Genomic DNA, 26,777 nt, shown 5'->3' with positions numbered 1-26,777 from the left:
TGACATGAGAATGATAACTGACACAGAAATGATGACCGACACAGAAATGACGACCGGTGCTGACATGGGAACAATGACTGACACGGGAATGATGACTGATGCAGAAATGATGATTTACACAGAAAAGATGACCAACATTGATGACCACTTGACAGGGTCAGTTCCAACAGTGACACATAGGATCTACTGGAACACACAGGATCCCCTGATACATCAGATCATTGAAACAAAATCAATAAGGGCACTATGATAACTGACACCACTGGATTTCCGGCAGCATGCCTGCAATTAAAAATGACACGGGAACACCCATAATACAGAGTTACTACTGACACCAGGGATCGTTACAGAGACAGACTCATAAAGGACACAAATGACGACAGACAATAGAAAACAAATACAAAAACCAGGGACTCGCCGAAAGTCCTACAACTCTGTGAGCCATAAAAGCACAGTTAACAGCTCTCTAAACAGCAATAAAAAGCTTCTAAGTGAATTAGCATCAGACTCACTGAAAGTTCACATTATAAATTTGTAACGAGACAAGGACAGGTTTAAGGAGTTTATTTGGCCCACTTAACCTCATTCCTTACTTCCGGTTTCATAATGGACAGGTCCAGAGTTTCCATGGGATGTGCCAGGGGCTCTACTTTGCAAGAAGTATAGATATTCTGCAGCTCATCAGCACATGCGTTTGCTAGAGCCTCCAAAATTAAATGGCCACTATGGCTTTTTTTTTACGGAATCCTTGAAAGAATTGTGAACTACCTGCAGTTACATAAGAGGTGGTAATGCATCAGTGCCACAAGCACAAAGGTGTCCATTCTCAGCCTATGGCTACATCCTGTCTTAGGCAGTGGGGGGAGTCTGGAATTCCTCAGGGAGAGGGAACTACAGAAAAGTAAAAACAGGATACTGGTAATGAAACCGGCACTGGCCACCCCATACGCAGAGACATCATTAATCCAGAGTGATTCTGCTCGCCCCCAAGCACAGGAGAGTTATTTTGGCCAATTTTGAGTAATGAATGAGGGCGTGAGGCACAGAACGATATCCTAAGAGGACCTCCATGAATATTTCAGTCTCAGGAGTCGACAAGTGAAGCATAGCAGGCAAGTGCTCCATGATCACCTGGGGAGCCTCTCTCTTACAAGCAATCCCCAGCGACCGGGCTGCCGGGGGAGGGGGGGTGTAGACTGGGAGCCCCAAGTATGCTCTTTTCCCTTCCCTCTGCACACTCAGCTTACCTCTCCTTAATCTCCTCTCTCTGAACACACAGATTGGGCAAGCAGATTTTAATTAAACAGATCACTGCGCTTTGTTTTCCTGTGGAATGAAACTCTCAAAAAGACGTGAAAACATGACCGCAATACACCTGCTTCAGTACGCTAACCTGACTATCCTTTACACAGGGGGCTACAGTGGGATGAAGTGTGCAGGAGGGGAAATGCAGAACAAAAACGGAAGTTATGATCAGAGAGAAAGAGAGAGTAAGAGTGAGTGACAGAGCAGCAGCAGAGAGAGAGAGTGAGAGAAAGACAGCAGCAGCGAGAGAGAGCAAGAGAGCAGAAGTGAGAGTAGCAATGAGAGAGCAAGAGTGACAGTGAAAGAGAGAGAGAGCAGCAGAGAGAGAGAGAGAGAGAGAGAGAGAGAGAGAGAGAGAGAGAGAGAGAGTGGTGGGAGGTACCTCTGCAACCGCAGCTCCTTGGGGTCGAAGTGGAAGGAGGCTTCAGAGCCGGAGGCATCGCCCTCCTCGACACGCCTCTCCCGCTTCCGCTCGCGTTTCTCCTCCCGCCTAAAGAGCTTCAACATCTGCTTCTCCTGCTCTGACTGGATGGTCACCTGGCACCCGTAGGCCGGCTTGCCCCCCTCAGCACCCCCCCTACGAACAGCATCTGTGGGCCGAAACCAGACAATCACGCATCACACACGCGTAGAATTTTTTCATCAAATGCCATTTCCAACATGGTCGGCCCATGATTCCCCGGTCCAGTGAAGGTCCAGTGCAGGTCCAGTGCAGGTCCAGTGCAGGTCCAGTGCAGATCCTTTGACATGTATGAACAAATCTATGCACAGCAATTTACAAAGGTTACTTTCAGATGGTCCTATCATTAAATGTTATGTATATAATTATCACTCATAACTACTTTCAGTAAAAACACAAAATTATGCCATTACAGTAGTGCTAGCAAGACTGATTATTGTAATTAATATAACTAATATCACATTTAATTCAATATTATGTCCAGCGTTATGCTAATAATAAAAATAATTGCAGCAAAAAAGCCATCAATAAAAGATGCTGTTAAAATTTTGATAAAGCTCAAGGACTGTAGAAGTTACTCCTGCATACAACAAACACAACACAGTGTAACACATGACACTATTGGGATTTTGTTTGGGTGAGTTGGGGGGAGCCAACACTACCCAGAACACCACCATCCATACCCATAGCTTATATGGGTGGAAGCTTTGCTATTAAGCGAAAAAAAAAGATCATAAAACTCTCAAAGCCCAGGTGATGTCTCTCACTTTGACATTGTACTGCACGGCTTAACAGTGCAGTGCTCTCTTAATGACCCAAACGTCATGACGCGGGATTAAGATGTCGATATAGACAGCGTCAGGCGGGAAAAGCGCACGTCGAGCTGACCATTAGGCCTGAGTTCAGCCTGAACACTTCCGCAGAAAAGCAGCAGCGTTCAGCTCTCAGATTCCTCCTCGGCCGTGTAATTAAGTGACACGTCTCTGCCGTGGCAGGAGAGGTCGTGTTTAACAACCAAGCCCCCCCCCTGAGCCTCCATTATGGCCCTGGGCTCTATGCCCGTCGATAACTTCTCCTTCCTAAAATGTAGACTGTGAGCTTTTGTCTTGAAGGACAACAATCTCTGTTCTCTACTACGACTTGATGGGTTGCCGGGCTACACAGAGCTGGGGGTGGTGAGCAGGCTCGCTTGGTGTTTAAACCTTAAACCTGGAAATAAAACGAACGAGAGCCACAGAACTGCTAGAAATGAATGACGGCCTGGTTTGCCTGGCACACAGGGGGCTGCTACCCCCCACCCAGCACCGCAAGGCAGCTCGGCTGTCTGAAGCTCAACAGCTCAATACGCGGCAGGGCGGCTTTGGGAAGCTGGCGAGATGCGAGGACTGCAGAGAGCCCCCCCCCCCCCAAGACAGTCGTCTCAATCTCCTGCACTGGCCGGATCGCCACGGCTCGCCTCCATGCGGCTGACAGGCTCCAAACGCACCAGCGCCTGTACGTGTGCACAGCAAGGTTGCGATGCTGCAGACTGACTCCAGAATGATCCCTCACGACGGCCCCCCCCCCATGCGATAACCCGCTGCACGGCTCCTTCAGACAAGCTACAGGAGCAGATGGCGCCGTGTTCCCGGGACAGCTCTCTGCCTCTCCCTCATGTACGAGTTCCATTTCCCAGCACCACTGCAGCAGATAAATATAATGTGCTTGTTCAAAATACAAGCCCCCCCCTTGCCCCACCACCATAGACTCCCCGATTGAAACACAGAGTAGCTGATTGCATTCAGATTTATGGCAGGACTCATATCAATAAACTTTTGTCTCATCATATCTTTATTAAATTCTGCAAAGGCCAGCAGGTCAGCAATACAGGGTCGATTATAAGATTTTTATTTTAGTTTTTTAAGGTGAGGGGCATAAGAGGGGCCATAATTCATATAAAGGGGCAAACCTTATCGCCAGCCAGTTATGTGTTTTGAATCAGTGAGTGACAGAGGAAACGGTACTATGGGGACCAATGAGCTTTCAGCTGGGGCCGCTGCCCCTGTGGCCCCGCCCCTGCGGCAAGAGAGCTGAATTTCCAAAGTGAACAGCATGGGCCCCCCGGAGACATCACCACACATCCAACATCCTGTCTCGCCAAGGTCAGAGGTCAGAGGCCTCTCTATTCTCCACATTTGGAAACGGGAGCGAGACAAGAAAGAAAATGAAAGAGAGAGAGGCTGCGGGGAGACAGTGCGGCTCCTGTCAGCAGTGAGTCATGTCCACAGGTGGCCGTGGTGATGGCCCAATCATCACCCTGTCAGAAGCAGCCGCACGCCACAGGCCCCGCCCCGCCGGGCGCCAACTCAGCCTTCCAGCAGCGTTATGACCAGTCATAATTTGGATGAGCTAATTAGAGCAGTCCCCTTAATAACAAATACAACAGCGGACCCACTAATTATGCCGGGGGTAAACTTCATCAGCATCTTTACCCTCCGACAGGTTTTTCAGCAGATCTGCTCGCCCTCCAGCCCTACGATGCCGCTGTGAGACCATAACAGCGGCGCAGCAGGCTGCCCCCGCAGCCCAGATATTGTCGTACAAGGCTGACACCGTTGGATGGTCTCATTTAACCTGGAATAAAACAAAGGCTGGAAAGATAAAAGCCGGTAAATGAGAAAGAGACGTCTCAGAGAGCGGCGGCGTTCGGAGAGACACACAATGTGGGCTAACAATGCAGGAATGCGCAGGGATTTCACATTCAGCCCTGCTGAGGCGACCGGCTGCACAATGCAGCCACTTAGCAGACGCGGCTTCATCCCTAACAGTGTAGATATTCACTGCTGTGTCCTACACCAGACAGTACAGGCGAGCTCATCCATTATTAAGACAAGACTATGGGTGAAACTAAACAATTTTCAAGCTGACACTCTCTCACTGACACCTGTAAGCTGACAAGATGCAATCGGCAACCATCCACGACCCTCCACCTGGCATGGGTGTCGCAATGGAGATCCAAGTCAGAACTGCCCTTGAAGTACATGTGATGTTTATGGAACGTATGTCCTAACAGCTCAATGAGAACGAGAGAGAGAGAAACACCAGCAACTTGCGATCAAAAGTGTGTGAGTGAGGAGAACCTCTTCTAGCCAAGAGTATCTGAACAAGCAGGACAAAGAAAACAAAGTTTACGTTACTCGAGCAGCTTCTTTGAAGTGACCCCGGCTGTGACACTAACGGGGGTGTCCTTCCAATACTGCAATCATCAGCATGTTTGATGTCCTAAAAAATCCATTAGCGAGGAAAAGACTCCACTCCCATGATCTCCCGACAGACACGCCGCCCAGCTACCGACTGGGACGCGAGAAAGAAATTACCGTGCTGGCAGGCATTTTAACTCGCCCATAATTTATTTTACCCGTCTGTGGCAGTGACAGAATTACGCAAAAGTAAACCGATTTTGTTTTTTTTGAGCGAGAAAACACGCCGGACCCGACAAGGAGCACAATGTGAAGAAAACGCAGCAGTCCTGACAACAGAGGCAGCATCCTATCGCTGCTGCCTTACGGAAAAGGGGTTTTCCCATCTTTAGCATTAAAAGCAGCACTGATTTTCCCTGCAAATATGCATTCATGTAATTCTTTAAGGAATTTTTCAGATATTCTGGCCCATGACCTGGAGTTTCATGCATATGTGAAGTATAACCAGCCCTAGGTCATCTTACTGTACCCCCCCCCCCCCCATACAGACATAAATCACAGCTCCCCTGTTCGGATTATCAATGGAGACAAACTCCAGGAAAGCTGGCTGGGAACCAGGCAAGACCGCGAGCTGCCATCCTTAAAGATGCCAAAGACAGAAGCACGGGCTTCAGCGCAGCTCTTTTCAGGAAGTACCTGGACGCCGTCCCTGCAGCCCCCCCGTCGCCTTTAAATCTGACTCGGCAGCCCTCCCTGGGGCCCAGACGACCCCTTGCGCTAATCCTGTAACGCTGGTAATTAACACTTTCCCGAGCTGTAGCTAAGCTGTGTCACTCAGAGAGATAACCTTCTCCAGTGCTTCGGTTAAAAAAAAGAGTGTGCGTCTTCATTTTATGTGAAACTTATATTGCACAGAGTTTGATTTTATTGTTACACTTGTATCTATTATTTAACTTGGTTACCAGACAATATAATGCAAGCTAACCGTTTTTTCCCTCTTCTTTAAAATTAAGAGCACAGAGAGAGAGAACCAAGGGCTTAAGCACTAAGCCTGTCCTGCAGGCCTGATATTAATTAAGTATTATCTTTCAGGATGGAATTCATTTCTTAATAACAAGCTGCCAGACCGCCGTTATCACTGGAGGTAGCTGGATGCGAGAACAATCTCCGCAAAGCCGCTCTGCTTCTGTTCCCTGGCATCTGGGTCCATGGCAGCTTCCTTACAATCCAACAGCATCTGTGCATTTTATTTCCCTATACAGCATTTAAGCTGCTCCTCAGCCATGCTCTCCATGACCATCTATAAGGGTGGAGGCTCTGAATTTGTCACCCTCTTCACCCTACCAGCTAGTGCGGTTCATCCAAAGGCAGTGCCCCTAGAACTCGCTCCTCCAGGGCCCCCCGGACTCACGCTACTGCTGTTACTGCTGTCCTACAAAGCATTCACATAACTAAGAATCATTTATCCCACAGTTTTAATGCCATATTTATGTATGGTTTAACTGGTAGCAGCCCAGTGGCCCACACGGTGCCTGGGCAGGGGGCCTGCATGACCCGAGTCTCTGTGGGGGTCCACATGCAGCCCAGAAAGATGCGGTTAGACGAGCTGCCATGTGACTTAGCCACAGTGTGAGAGTGCCTGTGTTCTCTGAGAGACTGGCTTCCCGTCCAAGGTTATCCCCGCCTTGTTCCTTGTGTTTCACCGTAACCCGGGACGGAATGAGCGGTTATGGAAGATGGATGGATGGTTTAATTGTTTTCAAAGTTATTTATTTTGAATTCCAGCAGGGCCTGCTCTGAGTGCATGATACCAGCTCATCCATAAGATATATTATGACAGGATTTCGCACCGAATAGCCATGTAAGCAAAATTGTTTCTTCATTATCAAAACTTTGTTGTAAAGTGCAAAGTAAAAACGGCTTCGCTCTCCAATTATAAGCAAAAAACAAAGATATATCAATTCATGAAAGAAGGAGCCAAACTTCAAACGCAATGCACTGTTTTCGTTAAACAGCCGCAATGGCCAGACTTTACAGTCAGCACCTTGTGTGAGGAGAAGCCTTTTCAGGGCAGCACAAATGCAACCAAACTTTACCAGGCACTGAAGACAATGAACCATAATCTGAGTCTCTTGGGAGGCTAATAAGGTAAATTTATATCATAATAATCATCATCAAAACCAGGAGATCAACCACCGCCATGTGCATGTCCTTCCATACAGAAATACAGAAACAACAGGTCTAAAGGAGAGTTACTGCAGGTGGGATCACATTACCAAAATAAGTGCATTCGAAAAGGGCGTCACACTGCCCTTCTTCGAGGCATTAACTTTCTATCTGTCACAGATAACAGCAGCACTAATTTTAGCTAAAATACAAGACTGATGCGATTCTTATTGTGACATCCTTTCTCGGATCATGTGCTAAAGCAGGTACACAGAAGTGCAACCCCTGTCAGTGGGCAGGTTATTCAGCGGTTAATCGTGGGTGGCGGACAGGTGGATAAAAAGCAGCATCCATCTTTACACTGAACACTGTCCCTTCCTGACCACTGCATGTTCCAGACGAATTGCAGTGCGGTTTGTTTGGTGCACGACTACGAAGCGGAACAGGATACCCTTAGAGGAATAACCGTGGCTAACGATTCATTTTGTGGGGACTCACTGCACCTGACTGAACAACAACAGACGCCACGAAGTTTCTCTCAAAAGACTCTCTTTTTATTGATGTTTATGTTTATTCTGCAAATAAATACAGAACATGTCCCACTAGGATTTTTATCAGTGATTCTACTTTAAGAAGAAGAAAAAAAAATCACCCTCCAAAATCTCAGCAAGTTCAGTATCATTAGCGACACTCGTTCCATCAGTACGGGTATTAATGCCAGGAGAGGGCAGTCTCACCCAGACCCTGCACCAAGGGTGTCACTGAGAACCATGTTCGAACAAACTCATATTAGGCAAGTTTATTTTTACAAGGGCACCTTAATATGTATTAGAATCTTCCCAACAATCAGCATCTGCATTTGTCAGAACCAACAAATTAGAAACCGAAATCGGGTTACTTAATAAGAAGTTATATGTTTAAAAATGAAACTTCATTTTTAATCAAAGGTACCATACACCGACAATACATACTTTTTGATAGCTAATGAGTATGGGTCATATGAAAGGTAGACAATTAAAATTCCAAGTAGTGTAACCGGTCTTACTTGTAGGAATATTGCAATATGGATTCATAAAATATTGAATCCTCACCCACCAACCTTCCAAATGAGAAATTTCCTACCGCTTGCGAGAAACCTTTAAACTTTCTGAACTCTTCTGGTGCTCGTGACAATAATCATTTTTAAGCTGACCCCTTTGACTGTTCAACACACAAATCAGATGTGCTTATTATAATAATTATTTTCCATAGAGGGTGTTTGCATAGCTCATCCCGAGTCCGGCGTGGCTAGGAAAGTACGGTAAACAGAGATAACCTCCTATTTGAAAATATTTTCTAGTCTTTCTTCTTTTTAATTCCCCGCCCAGATGCCAGGGTTGAATGCAAGCCGTTTTAACTCCGTGGCAATTCCCCTTAAGCCCTCGAAGGTCTTATACGACACCTCCCAGCCCCACACAGTCAAAATCAGCAGATGCACGCTACCGAAAAGCAAGGCCTGTTAAATGAACGATTAACCTCCACATCAACTCTGTTAATCTGGAGCTGAAAAACGACAGCTCTGGCAAACCGTAGGGTCATTGGGTCACATCCAAGCCTAGGCATACTACTGACAAATATTTGCGCAGAGTGAGATACAATTATTGGTGGAGGCACGTTATACGCCAGCGCAGCATAAACAAACTGGAAGCGTATGGCGACATGAAGTGAGGCACCAACAGGCTGCGTTACATATGCATCTGCTGGTCTCCAGGCCAGAGAGTGGAAACACACCAGGAAACTTCGCTTTAAACTTCTCAGAAGTCATATATGGACCTTCAGCTGTAGGGGTCCTGTGAGTGTGCAAATTCAATAGCTGATCTGAGAATTAAGAGCGAGAACATCAGCAGTACAGATCACACCGTCATCATGGACGCAGCGATGGCCCTATTGGGCTGCAGTATTTTACATCTGTTCATCTGCTAGCTCCTCCCAAAAAAATGTGCTTTGTATTTTCACTTTAGGCTTTAAATATATGCTTTCAAATTATGATAGAATTGCTCATCGCCTGTAATCACAGAGTGTACAACCTTTGACCACAGCAAGAATTTATGCTAAGGCGGCAAGGGCAATGCTAACAACACTCAATGAGAACGCGAGAAGCTTTCACTTTATAAAACTTTAAATCAAACCTTTTTTAGAGATCTTTAGAATGATTTTTTTCCCTTTAGGCCTTTGATGCTGGAGGATAGGGATACAAAGGAGCCATCCCTGTCGTCAGAAAGACACCTCTTTTCAGACTCATACTTAAGGAATGAAGCCGGTCTTCAAGCAAGTCATTTCAGGAATGAGGGGAGAAGGTGACGAGATGAAGTACGGCACCCGGGGTTGGTAGGTGGCCATGGGGGTGTGTGAGCATCACGCTCTAACGGGGACGGCTGGCATCAAAGCATGAAGCTGGCCTTTGCTTAATATTTGTTGATAATTGCTGCCCTCTTTCGCCCCAGCCCCACATTAAAACTTAACATCTTTGTTCTTTGTCTTCTTCCTATCAGCTAAAATACGTTACAGACCTGAACCCACTAACCCCTCCAGTGATGAAATAATGAAGAATTGAGCTACACCTAATAGACTCTCTTTCAGTAATGGTCTCTCTGTGTGGAGCCATTTGACTATAATGCAAAAAACAGGAGACAGACTGAATGATCAAACAGTTTGGGGGGTGGTGGTGGTAGGGTGGCTGTTGCCAAGTGGGAAGCAAAAAAGCGAGGCGGGGGGGGATTCACATCTCTGTTTCAGCACCGCAGGACACCTTTGGTGTGTTAACAGACACCCAGCTAAGTAAGGCACGCCTGTACCACGCTCCCACAATGATACAACAGCGCTCCCACATCACAGCCGTGATACGCAAATCAAACGACTGTCCCAAGGTATTGCAGAATCTGTAGCGCAGGTGTAGCTTCTGTTTGTGCAGCGCCGGCGACCGGCATATGCCACGCCGAGCATGCGGCAGGCCCACTGGCCGACTCCCAAGTCCACCGACAAGTGGCCGACAGCAGCATCTCCCAGGCCAGCAGCCGGATCAGCACAGCACCAGCTTTGGTACGGCTCTCAGGAAACACACTGCTAAAATCAATGGTTACCATAGGCAGTGGCCATTCTGTGGACCGCAGTCGCACAAAACGCCAGGCAACCAAACAAATTTTCGGTACCATACAGAAGTTTACTTACGCCCACAGTGTGGTGAGCAGATTAGTAGTATGCCTAAAATATTAATGAGAGACGCCCAAAAGTTAGTAACCAACAGTGGGCAGCGGTGGCCTAATGGTTAGGGAAGAGCACTTGTAATCGAAAGAGTGCTGGTTCAAATCCCCGAAGAGCAAAACACCACTGATTTACCCTGAGCAAAGTAACCTCCCCAGGCACTGCTCCTCAAGTGAATTAGCTGCCCCCTGCTATGTCACAATGTCACATATGGGTTAAATGCAGAGGACACATTTCGTTGTTGTGCACTGCGTGCTGTCAAAAAGGACAACTAATCACTTTCACATAATCTGTAAATTGGGAAGAATGCAACATGGCACCCAAACATCAACTTTAAGGTCCCAGGAGGACCCTGCTGTTGGACCAACCACTTAAGAAACGCTATTAACTAGAAGTGCTTCAAAGCATCAAACTAAGAAACAGGTAGAAATCATGCACTGCTCTGCAGAAAATCATTGGTAAGCAATTACAATGTAACCATAATAACTAGCTATGATAAATTATTTATTATAGTTCTTAAATAATAACATTGAATCACATCACCAAATCCCAAACAATGCATGGCTGTTCGACACAGAATAACCATTTTTTAATCAGCACTAGGACATAATTAATTATTATATAAGCGCTGATGTCAGTCGCTTCATTTGACTCCTTCTCCGTTACCTATTACCTACTGGGAGCAGGGAGGGAGTAAATACATGGAGTGTTTCTGGGTCCCTGAAGACTGGGTTTGAGAAACACTGACCTAATACTCAAAACACTCACCTGCCAGCTGGCTGAACTTTAGCTCTGAGGGCGCAGAAAGGAGGGAGCTGACAATTCCAGGGCGTCCCTGCAGCAGCTTCTCAATCATCTCGAAGCCCTCCGGGCCCAGCAGCTCAAAGAGCTGAAAGAGACGGAGATCAGCAGCTCAGGACATTGTTTAGGTTACTGAAAACGTGCCACCCCGTCAGAACATCTCACAGTACCTGCAGGGCACATACTCACAACTGCTTCATACACACATTCAGCTGTAGCAAAATGTGAATATTAAAAACCAGTACATTGGATAAAATTAGAGCTGTACGATCCCGCACCCTGATTATATGGCACATCCACAATAATCACCGGGGTTTTAGCAATCTGTATAAATTCGGCGTATCCTTTAAGCTGCAAAACATACCGACACACCCCCAATGTCCTTTTTGCCTTATTTATCCCACAATATCTCTTCTTTTGAAAGATGAAGTGGCTGCTGATCTATCCCTTTCTTCACTACCACTTCAGTGCTTGTCGTTTCCATGATTTACCAAAACATGAGCATGTGGTACGTTCCACTAACTGAATTTAATAGACACAAGGAAATGCCGAATTTATTCAAAGTACTAACTACTGGGCATCACTATTCGCCTCTCATCGATATTTTAGGCGTACAAGTTACCTGCTTACCAAACTGAGGATGCAAGTAAATGTCTGTATAGCAACCAAAAGCTAGAGTCAGGACAGATCATTCTCCCGTCATCTGAAGGTCCAATCACAAAATACCCTGCAGCCCTAGCTAAAATATCCGTTAAATTATGAGTGTAACCCACCATCCTAGAGAATGACCCAAGAACTTGCAGATCTAACACCTAAACAATGAATGCACATGCAGTCGAGGGGGCCCTACTGCTTTTCTGTATTCAGGGTTACTGGCACTGAACAGCAGAGGGCGATAGAGAACAGGAGCTCTGCCATCCACAAGCCTATGAACACCATCAATCAGTGATGCTGGGGTCACGGAGGTGTGAGACAACCAAGCAACACGCCAAGAATAAAACAAAATGACAACTGCAGGGACGACTCTAAGGGCGAAATGGCGGAGTTTCCGTGTCTCCTGCATGAATCGTTTGTGCACGTCTCATTCAGGAGATCAGCCGGCACAGCAGGATTATCATGCATGTTCCTACTAAACAATCGTTTAGAATGCAGGGTTGCACAAGACCCTAGCACAAAACATGACTCTCCTTTAACTTCATTAAACGTGAAAGCATAAATAAACTAAATGATTATAAATCACACAGTCTCTTGACAGGAAGCCATTTCTTTTAATCACAAGAGAAAGCAAAACTATTTTAATTTCTGTGGGAAGAACAGGAGCATAGAACCGAGGGGTTTTTACTGAAGATCTTCAACAAGATCCAGAGTTACGTCTTACAAAGCAACATGCTCTTGACCAGTTTGTCTGACAAATTTTAAGGTAAGTAATAGAGATGCAATGATCCAATATTCGTATCGGGATCGGCACAGAACGAGAACTTTTTGACGGATCAGGTATCAGCCATACGTGACCGATCCATATCTGATACTTACGTATTTATTGTTTTGGCAATCTCTAAAAAGTTAGCTCCTGTTTCGTGTTAAATCTCTTTGTACATTCAATAACACAACAGCTCTTTCCCATTTTAGATGTGTTTTTTGCAGCATTTAGGATGAACACTCAATTTGCCACTCAGTGCGAGCGCAGTGACTTCCACCTGCTGTGACGTCATGCGCATACCCTTCACAGTACGAGGAGCATAAGAATATCAGATAAGAGGGGGAAGATCTGGAAGTATTTTATGCTTTTAACGGCAACTAGTAGCACAGAAATTTGCAATCTTTGTAAAAAAAAAAATAAAAGTTTTGAGAGGTGGGAATAACGTTTGGTGGAAAAAACACAGCTACAGCTTGTGATGCATGGGGGGCTGCAACTGCAGGGGAGTCTAAGTCGTGGCCAGTTGGAGAAATATTATGGGGCATTTTAAGCATTCGCCAGTTGCGTATCCTGGCTTGGAAGATTTTCAAATCAAACTGCAAATGACTCAAAAATGCTTAAAACAAGATGTACACACCAGGAGGAACAGTACGATACGCATGTTTCTAGTAGCCTAAATAAATTTTTCGGCATACATTTTTTCCATCTGCATTTACTAGCTTAAAAATATTAATATAGAAATCAGAAATATATATTTATTACATTAAAATATTAAAGTAAAAAGAACTCTTGTATCGGAATATGTATCAGCAGCATTGGAATCGGATCGGGACTGAAAAAATGTGGGTCAGCCCATCCCAATGAATTATTCTCACAAGCATTATGTTGTCCATAAAATGCAGTGCCAAATGTCAACACTGTATTTGGCAACTTTTACTTTGGAATGTACAAATCAATTACATCAACTGAATTTTTTTCATATGCATTTCATGAATAAAAGACGGAATTGCCGAGTATTTAGTGACAGACCTCTCCAGTCAGCAGGTACCCATTACACCCGATCTTAACCTTCACAGCGGCAGCATTTGCTACATTTTCATAGCTGGTCCACTTCCCCGCATTTTGACTTTCCTGAGTATTTCTAGCTTGCATCAAATTAAACATAATTAAAATTTCAGGCACTGAGCCACCAGTGGGAAACTTTCCTTATAAGCAATGCAAACCAACAGGGATTTCCTCCAAGGGAAGGAAATCACAGCGGAGTTAAGTCAAAAGCCTTCTGAAAAACAAAAACATCTCTAAAGTATTTCACAATGCTACTGTTTATTAAATCGTTTGTTAAATATTTAACACTTATATAACATGTGGTTTGTATTTTTGAATTCCAAACCAACTAGCATGGATGTGCGTAGGCATTAATTTTTAATTATGAGATTAAACATAAAATATGGAGAAATCTCTTGTCATAGCACCTAGTCTCTTGCAGTACCTTTTAACTCTACTGTATAGATCTTTCCAGAAAAGACAACAGTAATCAATGGGAATATGTATTTAGTATAATTGTAGGCAGAACCTGGTAGGTGTAAAGCCAACCCACCAATAGAATGATGTGATATTAAGATGATTTCTTGAAGCGCAGTATTCCAGCTGAGTCTGAAAGGACACCTTTGGCTGAGCCCTATCACACAGCGTCAGCTGTCTGAAGCCTGACAAACACACTGTTTTACTGTGGCCCATCAGGTGAATTGGTCACCTGCATTCCCCTCACAGTATTCTATCACATTCTGCAGGGGTACAGGACAGAAATCCAAAGATCTGCACTGTCCTTCACTATGTTGGAGCCCGAAACCATAGAGGGAGAGAGAGAACTTTCCCCTCAAATCAAACAGACACACAAACACACACACAAGCATCTTAAGGTGGGGAAAAACCTACAGGTCAGCCATCTAAGATTTGGGGAGACAAATATGGACAAAAAATGTTCTCACTCACAGAAAGCATTTTTGATTTTGTTTCTCGAATCCTCAGTAACTTAATTCCCAAGTGTTTTTCTCTCTCTCCTTCCAACTGGTCAGAAAACCTGGGATCTGGCATCCCACTGAGGGTGTGTCCCAGTATGCCCTGCGCCGCTGGGAACAGGCTCGAGGTGAGCCGGACCAGAGCACGCAGAATAAGGTTTGCTTTCCTGGTTAGTGGATATTCTACTTTCAAACAGTTACTTCGTCCACATGTACATATGTAAGCACGCCGACATTTCAAAAAGTTCAGTTCATGAGTTAGACAGGTGGGAGTTTACACTGACATCAGAAAGATCCCTGCGATATACGTCAGGACAGAAACGTCCCGCTTCGGCGTGAGGGTGACTCACTCTCAGCTGCCTCGCCACTTTCAGGACAGACACTTATGCTATCGAGGACCGGGGACAGATGTAAGATGCTAGCAGCGCATCAGAACTTCCTCGCGCACACTTTGTACTTTTTACATACTCTCAATCCACCCTGGCTGTTAAAAAGGAGCTTCAAAGGCAGCGTGGAAGTGCTGAGTAAACCTGCATCTCCTTATTAGACACATGCCTGAATGGCCTCCCATACATCATTCAGCTATGATGCCGGTACTCGGCTCACTATGCTTGTCAGGATTTGCCCAGATGATACTTCGCTACATAATAACCCCACCTGACACATAGTACCTTTTTTTTGTTTTTTAAACACCAATACTGGATTGTACTGCCATTATTTTTTTCATTTGTACAGTCTGAGCTCCTGAGTGGTACTACAGAAGTCCCTCTGTTTACATTCAGCCATAAAGCTCCTGGTCAATTATAATAAATTCCAGTTCATGGATGGTGGCAATCATGGTGATGATGACAAACACTGGTATCATTCTAATTATAGTCTTCCCCCAGTTTATGTTACTACTTCGTTCCGGAAAAAGCGCAGCGAAGTGGAAAAAAAAACATACATCAATAACTTTGAAAATTTTCATTGTGACGAGTTTTATCCCAACACCTTCAACATTCTCAAATATGACAAAAACAATGGGAAAAGGCTTATATAAGAAGCAAAGATTTTATATAATCAAAATTTAATGAAGCTTTACTATTCTCTTATTATCCTTCTAAAACGAATCAGCATTTGGCTGATGTAATCACCGCCTTTAGCATTTTCTACTATATTCTGTGGCTATAAAATGTGTCAAGGAAATAGGTCCATAAATTGAAATTCTAATATCAAATCAGAAGACCTGTTATCGTGATCAAACATAAAGCAAAATGACCATAACCTGAAGGAGTGATGTTTAAATTATTTTGTGAACATAAACATGATGATTTCAACCAAAACACCTACAACTGCAGAGAGCTGCAAAACACGCATTTCTAAAATATTCCACTACTTTGATAATTTCTCTGGGTGACTAAAAACAATGAACGTTCACACCCTACGAAATACTACTAGACAATATGAAATCATCCTCATTTGACATTTCCAAGCTCTGGCCAAATCCAACAGCGGTCTAAGTCCCTCTCACTCCAGGGGTGTGAGACTGACGGCAGCGTTCGATATTGCAGAAGATGGCAGTCTCTGAAGCACAAACTCAGAAACATTATACACCACAACAGAAGTCACTTTTTAAAGTCATTTTATGTTGTGTCAGGCTTAACAGCAGAGATGTCAGGAGGCAGGAAACCTTTAAACATTGTTGACTCCAAGAATGGGGGGGGGGCACGACACACAAGCACATAAAGGGCCCTCTCTGTCTGGGGGTGTCAGGGGAAGAACATGGTTCCAAATGCCAGCGACGTGAATAACATTAAAACTGCAGAGGGGCTTCGGCACCAAAGCGTTTGCACGTGCAGCCCAGGGTGAAGCCAGAGCAGGACACTCCACATGACGTAGGCAATTACCTGGCATCCACAGTATGTTAAACTCAACCAGAAAGCCCCTCCATCTACCTATGAGAATATCTACTGGAGAAGAACAGCTAACAAGCGTTGGAAGCACAACAAAGCAGCATGAGAGAGAGTGTTTAATGGATGCGAGTGAACAGACCCAGGGTCACAAAAGCACTGCCATGAAACTCAGGTCCATCACAGGGTCTGTATACGTCAACACTTTGGAATTCTGTATGTCACCTTTGCTGATAAGTTAAAGGAACAGAGGTTCTGTCTGCAATTGCACAGACCCACAATATGCATTTACATACCATTTATTTACAACCTTCTGATTACAGGCAGTGCCCAACCAGCTGAGCCACACACTGCCGCAAAAACCACAAAATCCCACCGAGATACAACACAACAGAATACAAGATATAGTATATTGCCAGTGTGCTTAGTGCTCATTCCTGCAGGACAATTTGCAGACTTTTTTGCTTGCCCCAGATCAAGAAATAGTTTTATAAAGCTTTATGTAAGCAGATCATTCTTTACTTTAAATATTAAAAACAAAACAAAACTGTGCCCACTTAATTTGTGTTTCAAAAGTGCATATTCAACTTTTTTTTCCCCAAGGCATTTATTATTGCTGTGATATTGACCAATTAGCAGCCAGCGAGAAACAAGGCTTAGAAAGCCACAGTGAGGGGGATCTACCAAGCGCCATCAATCACTGCCTGCTTTACCTCAATGGGAACCAAACAAGTAACCATCAACAAAAGTGGCTGACTGACAAAGCACAATAACAGCATATACAATGGCTTTCAAAGCCTTATTTCTCCTCTCACGCCAATCGGAATCTGAAGAGGACATGTAGCTCTAACAAAAGCTGGATACCCTGCAGCCAGCCGGAACAGGAGTCAAGCATCTGCAGGCTTTATCTCAACTAAACTAATCCCTGTGTTAAACTGACAAAGGCAGTCAAGTGAGGGCCGAGCCGCGGCCAAAGGGACCGAGACGCGGCCACCGCGTCCAAGACAACCAAGCCGAGGACGTCGCGTCGAAAGGGACCGAGACGCGGGCGCCTCGTCGAAAGGGACCGAGACACGGGCGCCGAGTCCAAAGCGACCGACCCGAGGCCGCCGCGTCGAAAGGGACCGAGCCGAGGCCGCCGCGTCGAAAGGGACCGAGCCGAGGCCGCCGCGTCGAAAGGGACCGAGCCGAGGCCGCCGCGTCGAAAGGACCGAGCCGAGGCCGCCGCGTCCAAAGCGACCACCGAGTCCAAAGCGACCGCCGCGTCCAAAGCGACCGCCGCGTCCAAAGCGACCTAGCAGAGGCCGCCGAGTCCAAAAAGGGGCCGAGAGCCGAGGCCGCCGCATCGAAAGGGACCGAGCCGAGGCCGCCGCGTCCAAAGCGACCTAGCCGAGGCCGCCGAGTCCAAAAAGGGGCCGAGAGCCGAGGCCGCCGCGTCCAAAGCGACCGAGCCGAGGCCGCCGCGTCCAAAGCGACCGAGCCGAGGCCGCCGCGTCCAAAGCGACCGAGCCGAGGCCGCCGCGTCCAAAGCGACCGAGCCGAGGCCGCCGCGTCCAAAGCGACCGAGCCGAGGCCTCCGCGTCCAAAGCGACCGCCGAGTCCAAAGCGACCGAGCCGAGGCCGCCGCGTCCAAAGCGACCGCCGAGTCCAAAGCGACCGAGCCGAGGCCACCGCGTCCAAAGCGACCGGCGAGTCCAAAGCGACCGGCGAGTCCAAAGTGACCGCTGCGTCGAAAGGGACCGAGCCGAGGCCGCCGCGTCGAAAGGGACCGAGAGCCGAGGCCGCCGCGTCGAAAGGGACCGAGAGCCGCGGCCGCCGCGTCGAAAGGGACCGAGAGCCGCGGCCGCCGCGTCGAAAGGGACCGAGAGCCGCGGCCGCCGCGTCGAAAGGGACCGAGAGCCGCGGCCGCCGCGTCGAAAGGGACCGAGAGCCGCGGCCGTCGCGTCGAAAGTGGCCGATACGCAGCCGCCGCGTCGAAAGCGGCCGATACGCGGCCGCCGCGTCGAAAGCGGCCGATACGAGGCCGCCGCGTCGAAAGGGACCGAGCCGAGGCCGCCGCGTCGAAAGGGACCGAGCCGAGGCCGCCGCGTCGAAAGGGACCGAGCCGAGGCCGCCGCGTCGAAAGGGCCCAAGGCGAGGCCGCCGCGTCGAAAGGGACCGAGCCGAGGCCGCCGCGGCGAAAGGGACCGAGACGAGGCCGCCGCGTCGAAAGGGACCGAGCCGAGGCCGCCGCGTCGAAAGGGACCGAGCCGAGGCCGCCGCGTCGAAAGGGCCCGAGGCGAGGCCGCCGCGTCGAAAGGGCCCGAGGCGAGGCCGCCGCGTCGAAAGGGCCCGAGGCGAGGCCGCCGCGTCGAAAGGGCCCGAGGCGAGGCCGCCGCGTCGAAAGGGCCCGAGGCGAGGCCGCCACGTCGAAAGGGACCGAGCCGAGGCCGCCGCGTCGAAAGGGCCCGAGACGAGGCCGCCGCGTCGAAAGGGCCCGAGACGAGGCCGCCGCGTCGAAAGGGACCGAGACGAGGCCGCCGCGTCGAAAGGGACAGATACGAGGCCGTCGCGTCGAAAGCGGCCGATACGAGGCCGTAGCGTCGAAAGCGGCCGATACGAGGCAGTCGCGTCGAAAGCGGCCGATACCAGGCCGTAGCGTCGAAAGCGGCCGATACGAGGCCGTCGCGTCGAAAGCGGGCGATACGAGGCCGTCGCATCGAAAGGGACCGAGACGAGGCCGTCGCATCGAAAGTGGCCGAGCCGAGGCTGTCGCGTCGAAAGCGGCCGATACGCAGCCGCCGCGTCGAAAGCGGCCGATACGAGGCCGTCGCGTCGAAAGGGACCGAGACGAGGCCGTCGCGGCGAAAGGGACCGAGACGAGGCCGTCGCGGCGAAAGGGACCGAGACGAGGCCGTCGCATCGAAAGTGGCCGAGCCGAGGCTGTCGCGTCGAAAGCGGCCGATACGCAGCCGCCGCGTCGAAAGCGGCCGATACGAGGCCGTCGCGTCAAAAGGGACCGAGACGAGGCCGTTGCGTCGAAAGGGACCGAGACGAGGCCGTCGCGTCGAAAGGGACCGAGACGAGGCCGTCGCGTCGAAAGGGACCCCTGCATCCAAAGCAACATCTCATTTTTAAGTTCTTGAGCCCTTCACAAAAGGCCCCAAGGGACACATCTCTAATAAAACAAATGGCCAGCTTTTGAGTAATATTAAAACTGCACAGTGACCCATCAGATTAGAGCCCTTCCCAGGTGACAAAGTTTTTCCCCAGCAGAACCCGATGGCTGTTTCAGCTGCAAAACATTTTGCTTGTGCTCAATATTGTGGACAAATCAGCTACAAAATTGCCTTTCCTACTGCTATACTTTATCGTCTCTGTTCAACTTAACAAACAGTGGTGACACAGTAGCATTAGAAAGGCTGCCAAATTAGCGTTTTGACCATTTAATCATCCATCCATCCATCCATCCATTTTCCAAACCGCTTATCCTATTGGGTCGCGGGGGGTCCGGAGCCTATCCCGGAATCAATGGGCACGAGGCAGGGAACAACCCAGGATGGGGGGCCAGCCCATCGCAGGGCACACTCACACACCATTCACTCACACATGCACACCTACGGGCAATTCAGCAACTCCAATTAGCCTCAGCATGTTTTTGGACTGTGGGGGGAAACCGGAGTACCCGGAGGAAACCCCACGACGACACGGGGAGAACATGCAAACTCCGCACACATGTGACCCAGGCGGAGACTCGAACCCGGGTCCCAGAGGTGTGAGGCGACAGTGCTCCATTTAATCATAAATTTCTTAATCTACTTATATTTTTAGATGCACACTATTCATTTCCCAGTTCTTCAGCCTCCAAATATTTATTCCTGGGGGAACGAGACTTAATAGCTGAATCACAGTAAAACTATACACTTCACTCCACTTTAAAGGAACTGCTTATCAAGCCCACAAACAAACACACGTAAATCTGCGTGAAAAATCCCTCCATATACACTGCATACGAAAAGCACTTATGCAACACATCTGAAACAGTCCATTCTTAATTGGAGATTAACCTGGACCATGGCTGTCGCGATCACATCACAATGTAATCGTGATTATATGGCTCATGCGCAATAATCACCAGGGCTTTAGATGACAGGTGAAACATTCATCCGGACGCCGGCGTTTCAGTACTTTACAGTACTTTGCTTGCCCAAAATTTGGTAAGCAGATTAGTAGTGCGTCTAAGATATCAATGAGAGGCATATTGTGATGCCCAAAAGTCAGGAGTTCTATAAATTCAGCATATCCTTATGCTTATTAGATTCATGCCACACCATTGCTTTAGTAACTCACGGAAGCGGTAAGCACTGAAGCAGCACCGAAGAAAAGAACAGCTCAAAAGCTACGTCATCTTTTTAAAGAGGACATTATGGATAAATACGGTAAAAAGATGTCGATGTTGCGGTGGTACTTTTTGCAGTGTAACGTCCCACACGTTTATTAAACATAAGGATGTCCCAAATTTATACAGATCACTAACTTCTGGGCTTCACAATACTCATCTCATTAATATTTCAGGCACGCTACTAAACAGCTTACTAAACTGTGGCCGTAAGAAAACGTCTATATAGTACCGAAAAGCCGGCGTCCGCACAAATGCCGTCATCTAAAGCCATGGCGATGACTGCACCGTATGTCACGTGATGGCGGCAGCCCTAGTCCAGGTTAATCGACAATTAAGAATGGACTGTTTAAAAATATAGCATGTTCATATTTGGTCTAAATACATTCTGTTTGGAGTAATACAGGACACGTTAAACACTTTCCTTTTCAGAATTAATGAAATTACAGTATTAATAACTTTAAAATGGGCCAACAGGAGACACAAATTAACTGGCGAAGATTTATGTCAAATTAAAGAGGAGATGGACGGAAAGTCCTCAGCTTGAAATGCCACCATTTTTCAAAACTACAACCTGAAAGGAATCTCTGGAATTATAGGTGCGGAATTATACGCGACATTGAGAAGGATATAAAGGCTAAAACAAAACCTCAACTCAGTAAGGTACACAAGCTAAAACATGAATGGACAGAGACACATCTCAAGGCTGATTTTACAAAGATTTTATGGAGAGACAAGACGAGAGTGACTCCATGGAGATGAATGGGCCAGTGGATGGACACCTTCTTCAAGCGCCAACAAGGTGATGGAGGAGAGATGATGTGGGCTGCAGTTATCAGTGAACAACTTGTTGGACTATTGTGTAAAAAGACAGGAATACAAGATCTACTGCCAATTTCTAGAAGATACCTTCTTCAAACATTTGTTCAAGGAGTAGTCAGTAGCTTTCAAAAAGGTTATGATATTCAAACAGGACAATGCCCCTTCCCATGCATCAAAGTATTCCATATATTTGCCAAGAAAGGCTTGAAAGGTGATTGAATTTTGACCTGGCCCCTTTCATCGCCTGACTTCACCGCCATTGAGAACTACTAGGCCTTACTGAAGTATGACATTTATTAAGACAGCAAGCAGTACCCTTCTCACAGCAGTGTCTGGGAGGTGGTCCGAGATGCCTCAGCTAATATAGGATGGGATCAAATTTAAAAACTGAACTGGTTCAATGGACAACAGGCTAAATAGCCTTATGCTATTTATCTTATTTACACAACAACTGGTCATTTTTGGCTCTACAAAAATCGTGCGTCGCGCGTTTACAATTCTCCTGTGTTCTCTGTATCGCGCATGGCGAAGTTCTACCCTGATATGCGTGCACACACAGGTGAACACAGACCCACCAGCGGACAGAGAGCGCGTCGGAAAATATGTTGTGTCAAAACCACCCGAAAATTTTTGCATTTTTTTAAACACTCCCAGGGTAACAAATACGTTTCACAATGGGATTTTTTTTATTTAAACTGTCACTATTTTAAGCTATTAGCTAGCACTTTTAAAGCCTAACAGTTAATGTATTTGCAGGTCAAGACAAACATCCGCACCATCTTGCAGCCTGCATGCGGAGCTCAATAAATGGGCCAGACGTTTGACTTCCCATATGAAGAGGCTCTAAAAATGTTCTTCCTGAAGCCCAGAAAGATACACTGCAGTGACAAAAGCTGCACACTTTGTGTATAATTGTTATAAAAAGAAAATGTTCTGATGTTTAGTTCAGTTGTTATATTGATCACTGTCCTTAAAAGAAACCAGTGTTGTACAGTAATGAAGTAATAATACTTCACTACTGTACTCAAATATGTTTTGGGAGTATCTATAGTTTACTTGAGTTTTTTTTTATTTTGTCAACTTTCACTTACTTCACTACATTTCCTAATTTAACTGCATACTTTTCCTCCGATACATTTTCAGTGCGGAGTGTCGTTACTCGTTACAAAAATCAGATTAGATTTGGTGTTTTCTCTGCCGCTCTTAGTTTAGTTGACCGCAACAGAAGCTTTCGGAAGCTAACTTGTCATTGTTCTATGAATCACGTAACGCAACATGCACACGTGTCACTCCACACTCAACCTGTCGGTTATGTGTCGATGTGAGCGCTGAGCAGCCATCCCACAAGCAGTCATGGAGGAAGAAATAGTGGAAGCAGCGTCAGCTACAAACGATGGAGAAGAAGATGAGCAGCACCCCTGGCCATACTTAAACACAATGTTTTCTTACGTGGGTGGGAAAGAATCGTCCTATCAGATGAAATACCTCTTGTGCCTGCCTAAAGACATCGAAATGTTGGCTTTTAAAAGCTCCCCATCCAATCTAAAGAAGCACATCGAGGAAAGCTAAATTAACAGTAAACACCAGTGAATTAACTTCAGTTATCACGATTAGCCTGGATAAAAGCTTGGGGTGAGCTTTGTGTCTGATGTTAGGTGAACATTTTCTTCTCTTGGTGACAGGCTTGGTTAGGGCATTTGAATCACTAATATTAACTTGGACTTTTGAACAATAAACATTGAAAGAGTTATTAAAGCTGGAAAACGGGGTTTTGTGACTGAGATAATGAACCCCATGCTGGTAATAGGAAAAACAGTGACTTGTGTTTTCAGAAATGGCTTTAAAATAAGTTAACATTAACCTGTACTTCTTTTTTAACAATAGCCTACTCCAGTTTAGGTTTTTAAAGCCCTGTTTTTGAAGTGTGTGATATAGGCAAAATTTTTCTTTTCCATGCTTTAAAATACTGAGTTTAATATTAAAAGTTTAGACAGCATTCTGTTGTTATTTATATTTACTTGCACTTGTACTTTCATTGCTCAAGTACAGTTAGTTATAGATTATTTGTAATACTTAAGTACAGTGAGTACTAGATACTTTAAGACTTTTACTTGAGTGCAATTCTAGTTGGTGAATTGAACTTTTATCAAAGTAAATTTTTGGGAGGGTATCTGTACTTATACTTAAGCGTGACTTTTGGGTACTTTATACAAGACTGAAAGAAACACATGAACACCATGAATCCTGCCGGTGTCCATCAGTTCACTCTCATCTGTGCGTGTGTCCAAAAAGTAGGGCGAGATGGGATGTGTGAAAACTAAAGAATTCCAATCTACAAATGGCAAATAAATTTCATTATAAAACAAAACAGCCATATTATCATCAAATGATAAAATCTGTACATAAGCTTGTATTCACAGTGTGTTGCAGGGTTAGGGTATGCAAGTAACTGATTAGAATTTTAATCAAAAAAAATAATAATAACATTCTCCCGTTTACCAGTCATCCAGATGGTTAGGTTTTGTTATTTTGTTCGTATGGGACAGTTACTCAGATTAACTGAAAATAGGTAAAAGATTAAATCTACTGACTGTCAATGCAACCACATAACTGCAGGTAGTGAAGTCAGGGGTGACCAACGTTATTTACAAAAGGGCCAGGTGTGAGGACTCTTCAGCCGATCAGTGCTCTAATTAGTAATCTAATTAAGCAGTTGCAGTGAAAACCTGTACAAGGTGGCCCTTTCTGCGTTAGATTGCCCACCTCTGTACTAAATAAATCCAACCAATCATTTCTTGTTTTTTTGCATTAGGTTTTGCAGTACTGCCAGCAGTAAAGCATTTCCTGGTTCTAAAAACTCAGATTCAGGTTGTTCTGATGAAATAATAGCATCTAAAAGGAATTTTCCACAAAAGACGAAGTGGCAGACAATATCTCACGTGTGTCAAACAGTCCATTACCTCCCGTGAACAGAAAACCTTCACTAAGTTTTGGGAAAATTTTCAATCTAAAATGTATGCACAATTTATGCAAATTGTCGGCATTTCTCTGATCTCCATGTCAACAACCACAGCGTGCATTCCAGATTATCATCTGTTTATCGGCATCATTATGTTTTTAAAAACAACATCCCTACGTTGTGTTATTTAGATAACGACACATACCGGAAAACACTTTTTTACATCCCAAGTACTCATCGAGAATGAAAGCTATGGAGGACACCAAATTATGGGAAAAGTGTCCCTTGAAAATTCTTGCAGCTGCAAAGTTTGACACTTTGATGTAAACAATAAAAACACATCTCAAAGTGGAATCAGCTACCTATAAAATCAAAATAAATGCTATTTGGTTCAGATGACAGCTAGTATCTCTAAACGTAATAGAAATTACTATAAGAAAACTTTATATAAAGCAGGCAAATTCTACTGCTGACCAACCATAAATGTTACCTAAGTTTGCACCAACAGAAGAAGCCACAGTGACCTTTTCCAACAGGAGTCCATTCATCCTCACCTCAGGTTTAACATTCTATGGCTGTGAAATCACCTACAGAGAGGACCCCCTTCTCAGAAAAGGTCAAGGATGTATTGAGAAACATGACTTCAGCTTATCCTGAGTAAAGCACGTTCAGCCCGGGGCAGACTAGTAAGCAAGGTCGGATAACTATCATTAGGATGGCTGTACTTGGTTTCAGCAATCACATTACAGTGGCAATTATTTAGACAGTAAGTCATTAGAGTCTATAATTAAACACAAATGAACCAATACTCCAAAAGCCAGTGAAGAGTACAGAGGTGGATGGTCCAGGTTTAGAAACTGAAAATCCAGACCAAAATTTTGTTTCAACCAACTAATTGAGCACTGCGTGAGTGTGTATACTCAGCTGGATGGTTAAAACAAAATCTTGGTCTGGATTTCTTTCTGGACCTGAACTATCCACCTCTGGAAGAGTACATATTAAAAAAACACCAATGTCGTTGTCTTTTGTTGAACACACCCCAAAAAGGACAATCAAATAAGATTTTAAAAAAATCCTATCGGTGAGCAGACTGCAAGAAAGTCCATGCCGGCTTGTAATAAACCAGCCATGCAGACTGCAAATGGAAGTATTTGAGGACAGAATCTGAACCCACCTCATTCTGCAGCTCGTCGTCCGTCTTTTGCGATGCCAGCATCTCGAACAGTGATGTGCAGAGCTCCTCGGGGCTCGACTGGCTCATGTGCCCCTGGGCCAGATAGCGCTCCACCTCCTGTTGGAGGATGACCCCGGCAGCGGCAGGAGCAGCACCGTGGCCCGAGCCACTTGCAATGGCACCATCAACTGCCCCGTTCTGCCGGGCATGGCTAGTGAGGAACTTGCCGAAATCCAGGTTGATGTCGTCTTCTTCCAGGCTGTCCCATGGCAGACCTTCTAGGTAATCCAGGCCATAGCTGTCAAAGGAGAAGCTGATGTTGCGTCCAAAAGGAATGCAGCCAGAGGTGGCGTTTGAGCTCTGCGCCAAGACAAACGTCTCTAGCTTGGTCTCGTCGACAAGAGCCGCGAGCCGCCCAATGGCTGCGCAGGATGCTCCGGCTGCAGAGGAGGGGAAGGGGCCAAACATTTGCTTGATAGCCCTGGTTTCTTCATGGCCCACCTGGTCCTTATTGTAGAAAATCTTGAAGAGAAACACTGCAGCACTCTCAATGGTCTCCTGACCAAGGTCCGTGCCCACTGTGAGACACAACGTAGCATTAGTGTCGTAATCAGGACATAACAGCCATAACACCATCATAAACTTCAGTAAAGTTGGCACAACGTATCAACTACTTCTGTTAAAATCCTGCAATACAAATAAATTCAATAACTTGGTCCAAAAATCTCAATTATGGATTACGTTCTCAGTACCATACAATCCACTGCATCTTACCTCTTCGCCAATCCATCACTACTTATCTGGTACAGGGCACCAAAAAGCCAGGTGTCAACACAGGCACGGCAGTGCTTAATTCAGGGTAAGTACCAAAGGGTACTCGCACTGTGCTGCAAACTATATATATGACCAGATGCCAAGTGACATGTCTTTCAGTTTTGTGAAGTTTGACAAATGCAGCTGAGTTACCTC

The 26,777-nt window shown here is 46.0% G+C and overlaps 1 protein-coding gene across 2 annotated transcripts in view; it reads right to left on the bottom strand.

The window, feature by feature from the left end:
• Positions 1-26,777, bottom strand: part of ascc3 (activating signal cointegrator 1 complex subunit 3) — a 174,477-nt gene that overhangs the window by 137,457 nt on the left and 10,243 nt on the right. For both annotated transcript variants that reach the window (XM_049027147.1, XM_049027146.1), the window contains exons 4-6: positions 25,809-26,386; positions 11,119-11,239; positions 1,688-1,895 (exon numbers count right to left, since the gene is read on the bottom strand). In XM_049027147.1, the coding sequence (XP_048883104.1) occupies positions 1,688-1,895; positions 11,119-11,239; positions 25,809-26,386 (907 nt within the window). The remainder of the gene's footprint in view (positions 1-1,687; positions 1,896-11,118; positions 11,240-25,808; positions 26,387-26,777) is intronic.

The sequence above is a fragment of the Brienomyrus brachyistius genome, chromosome 9 (assembly GCF_023856365.1).
Source record: "Brienomyrus brachyistius isolate T26 chromosome 9, BBRACH_0.4, whole genome shotgun sequence".
NCBI classification, from domain to species: domain Eukaryota; kingdom Metazoa; phylum Chordata; class Actinopteri; order Osteoglossiformes; family Mormyridae; genus Brienomyrus; species Brienomyrus brachyistius.
This window is presented reverse-complemented; position numbering and strand designations above follow the sequence as displayed.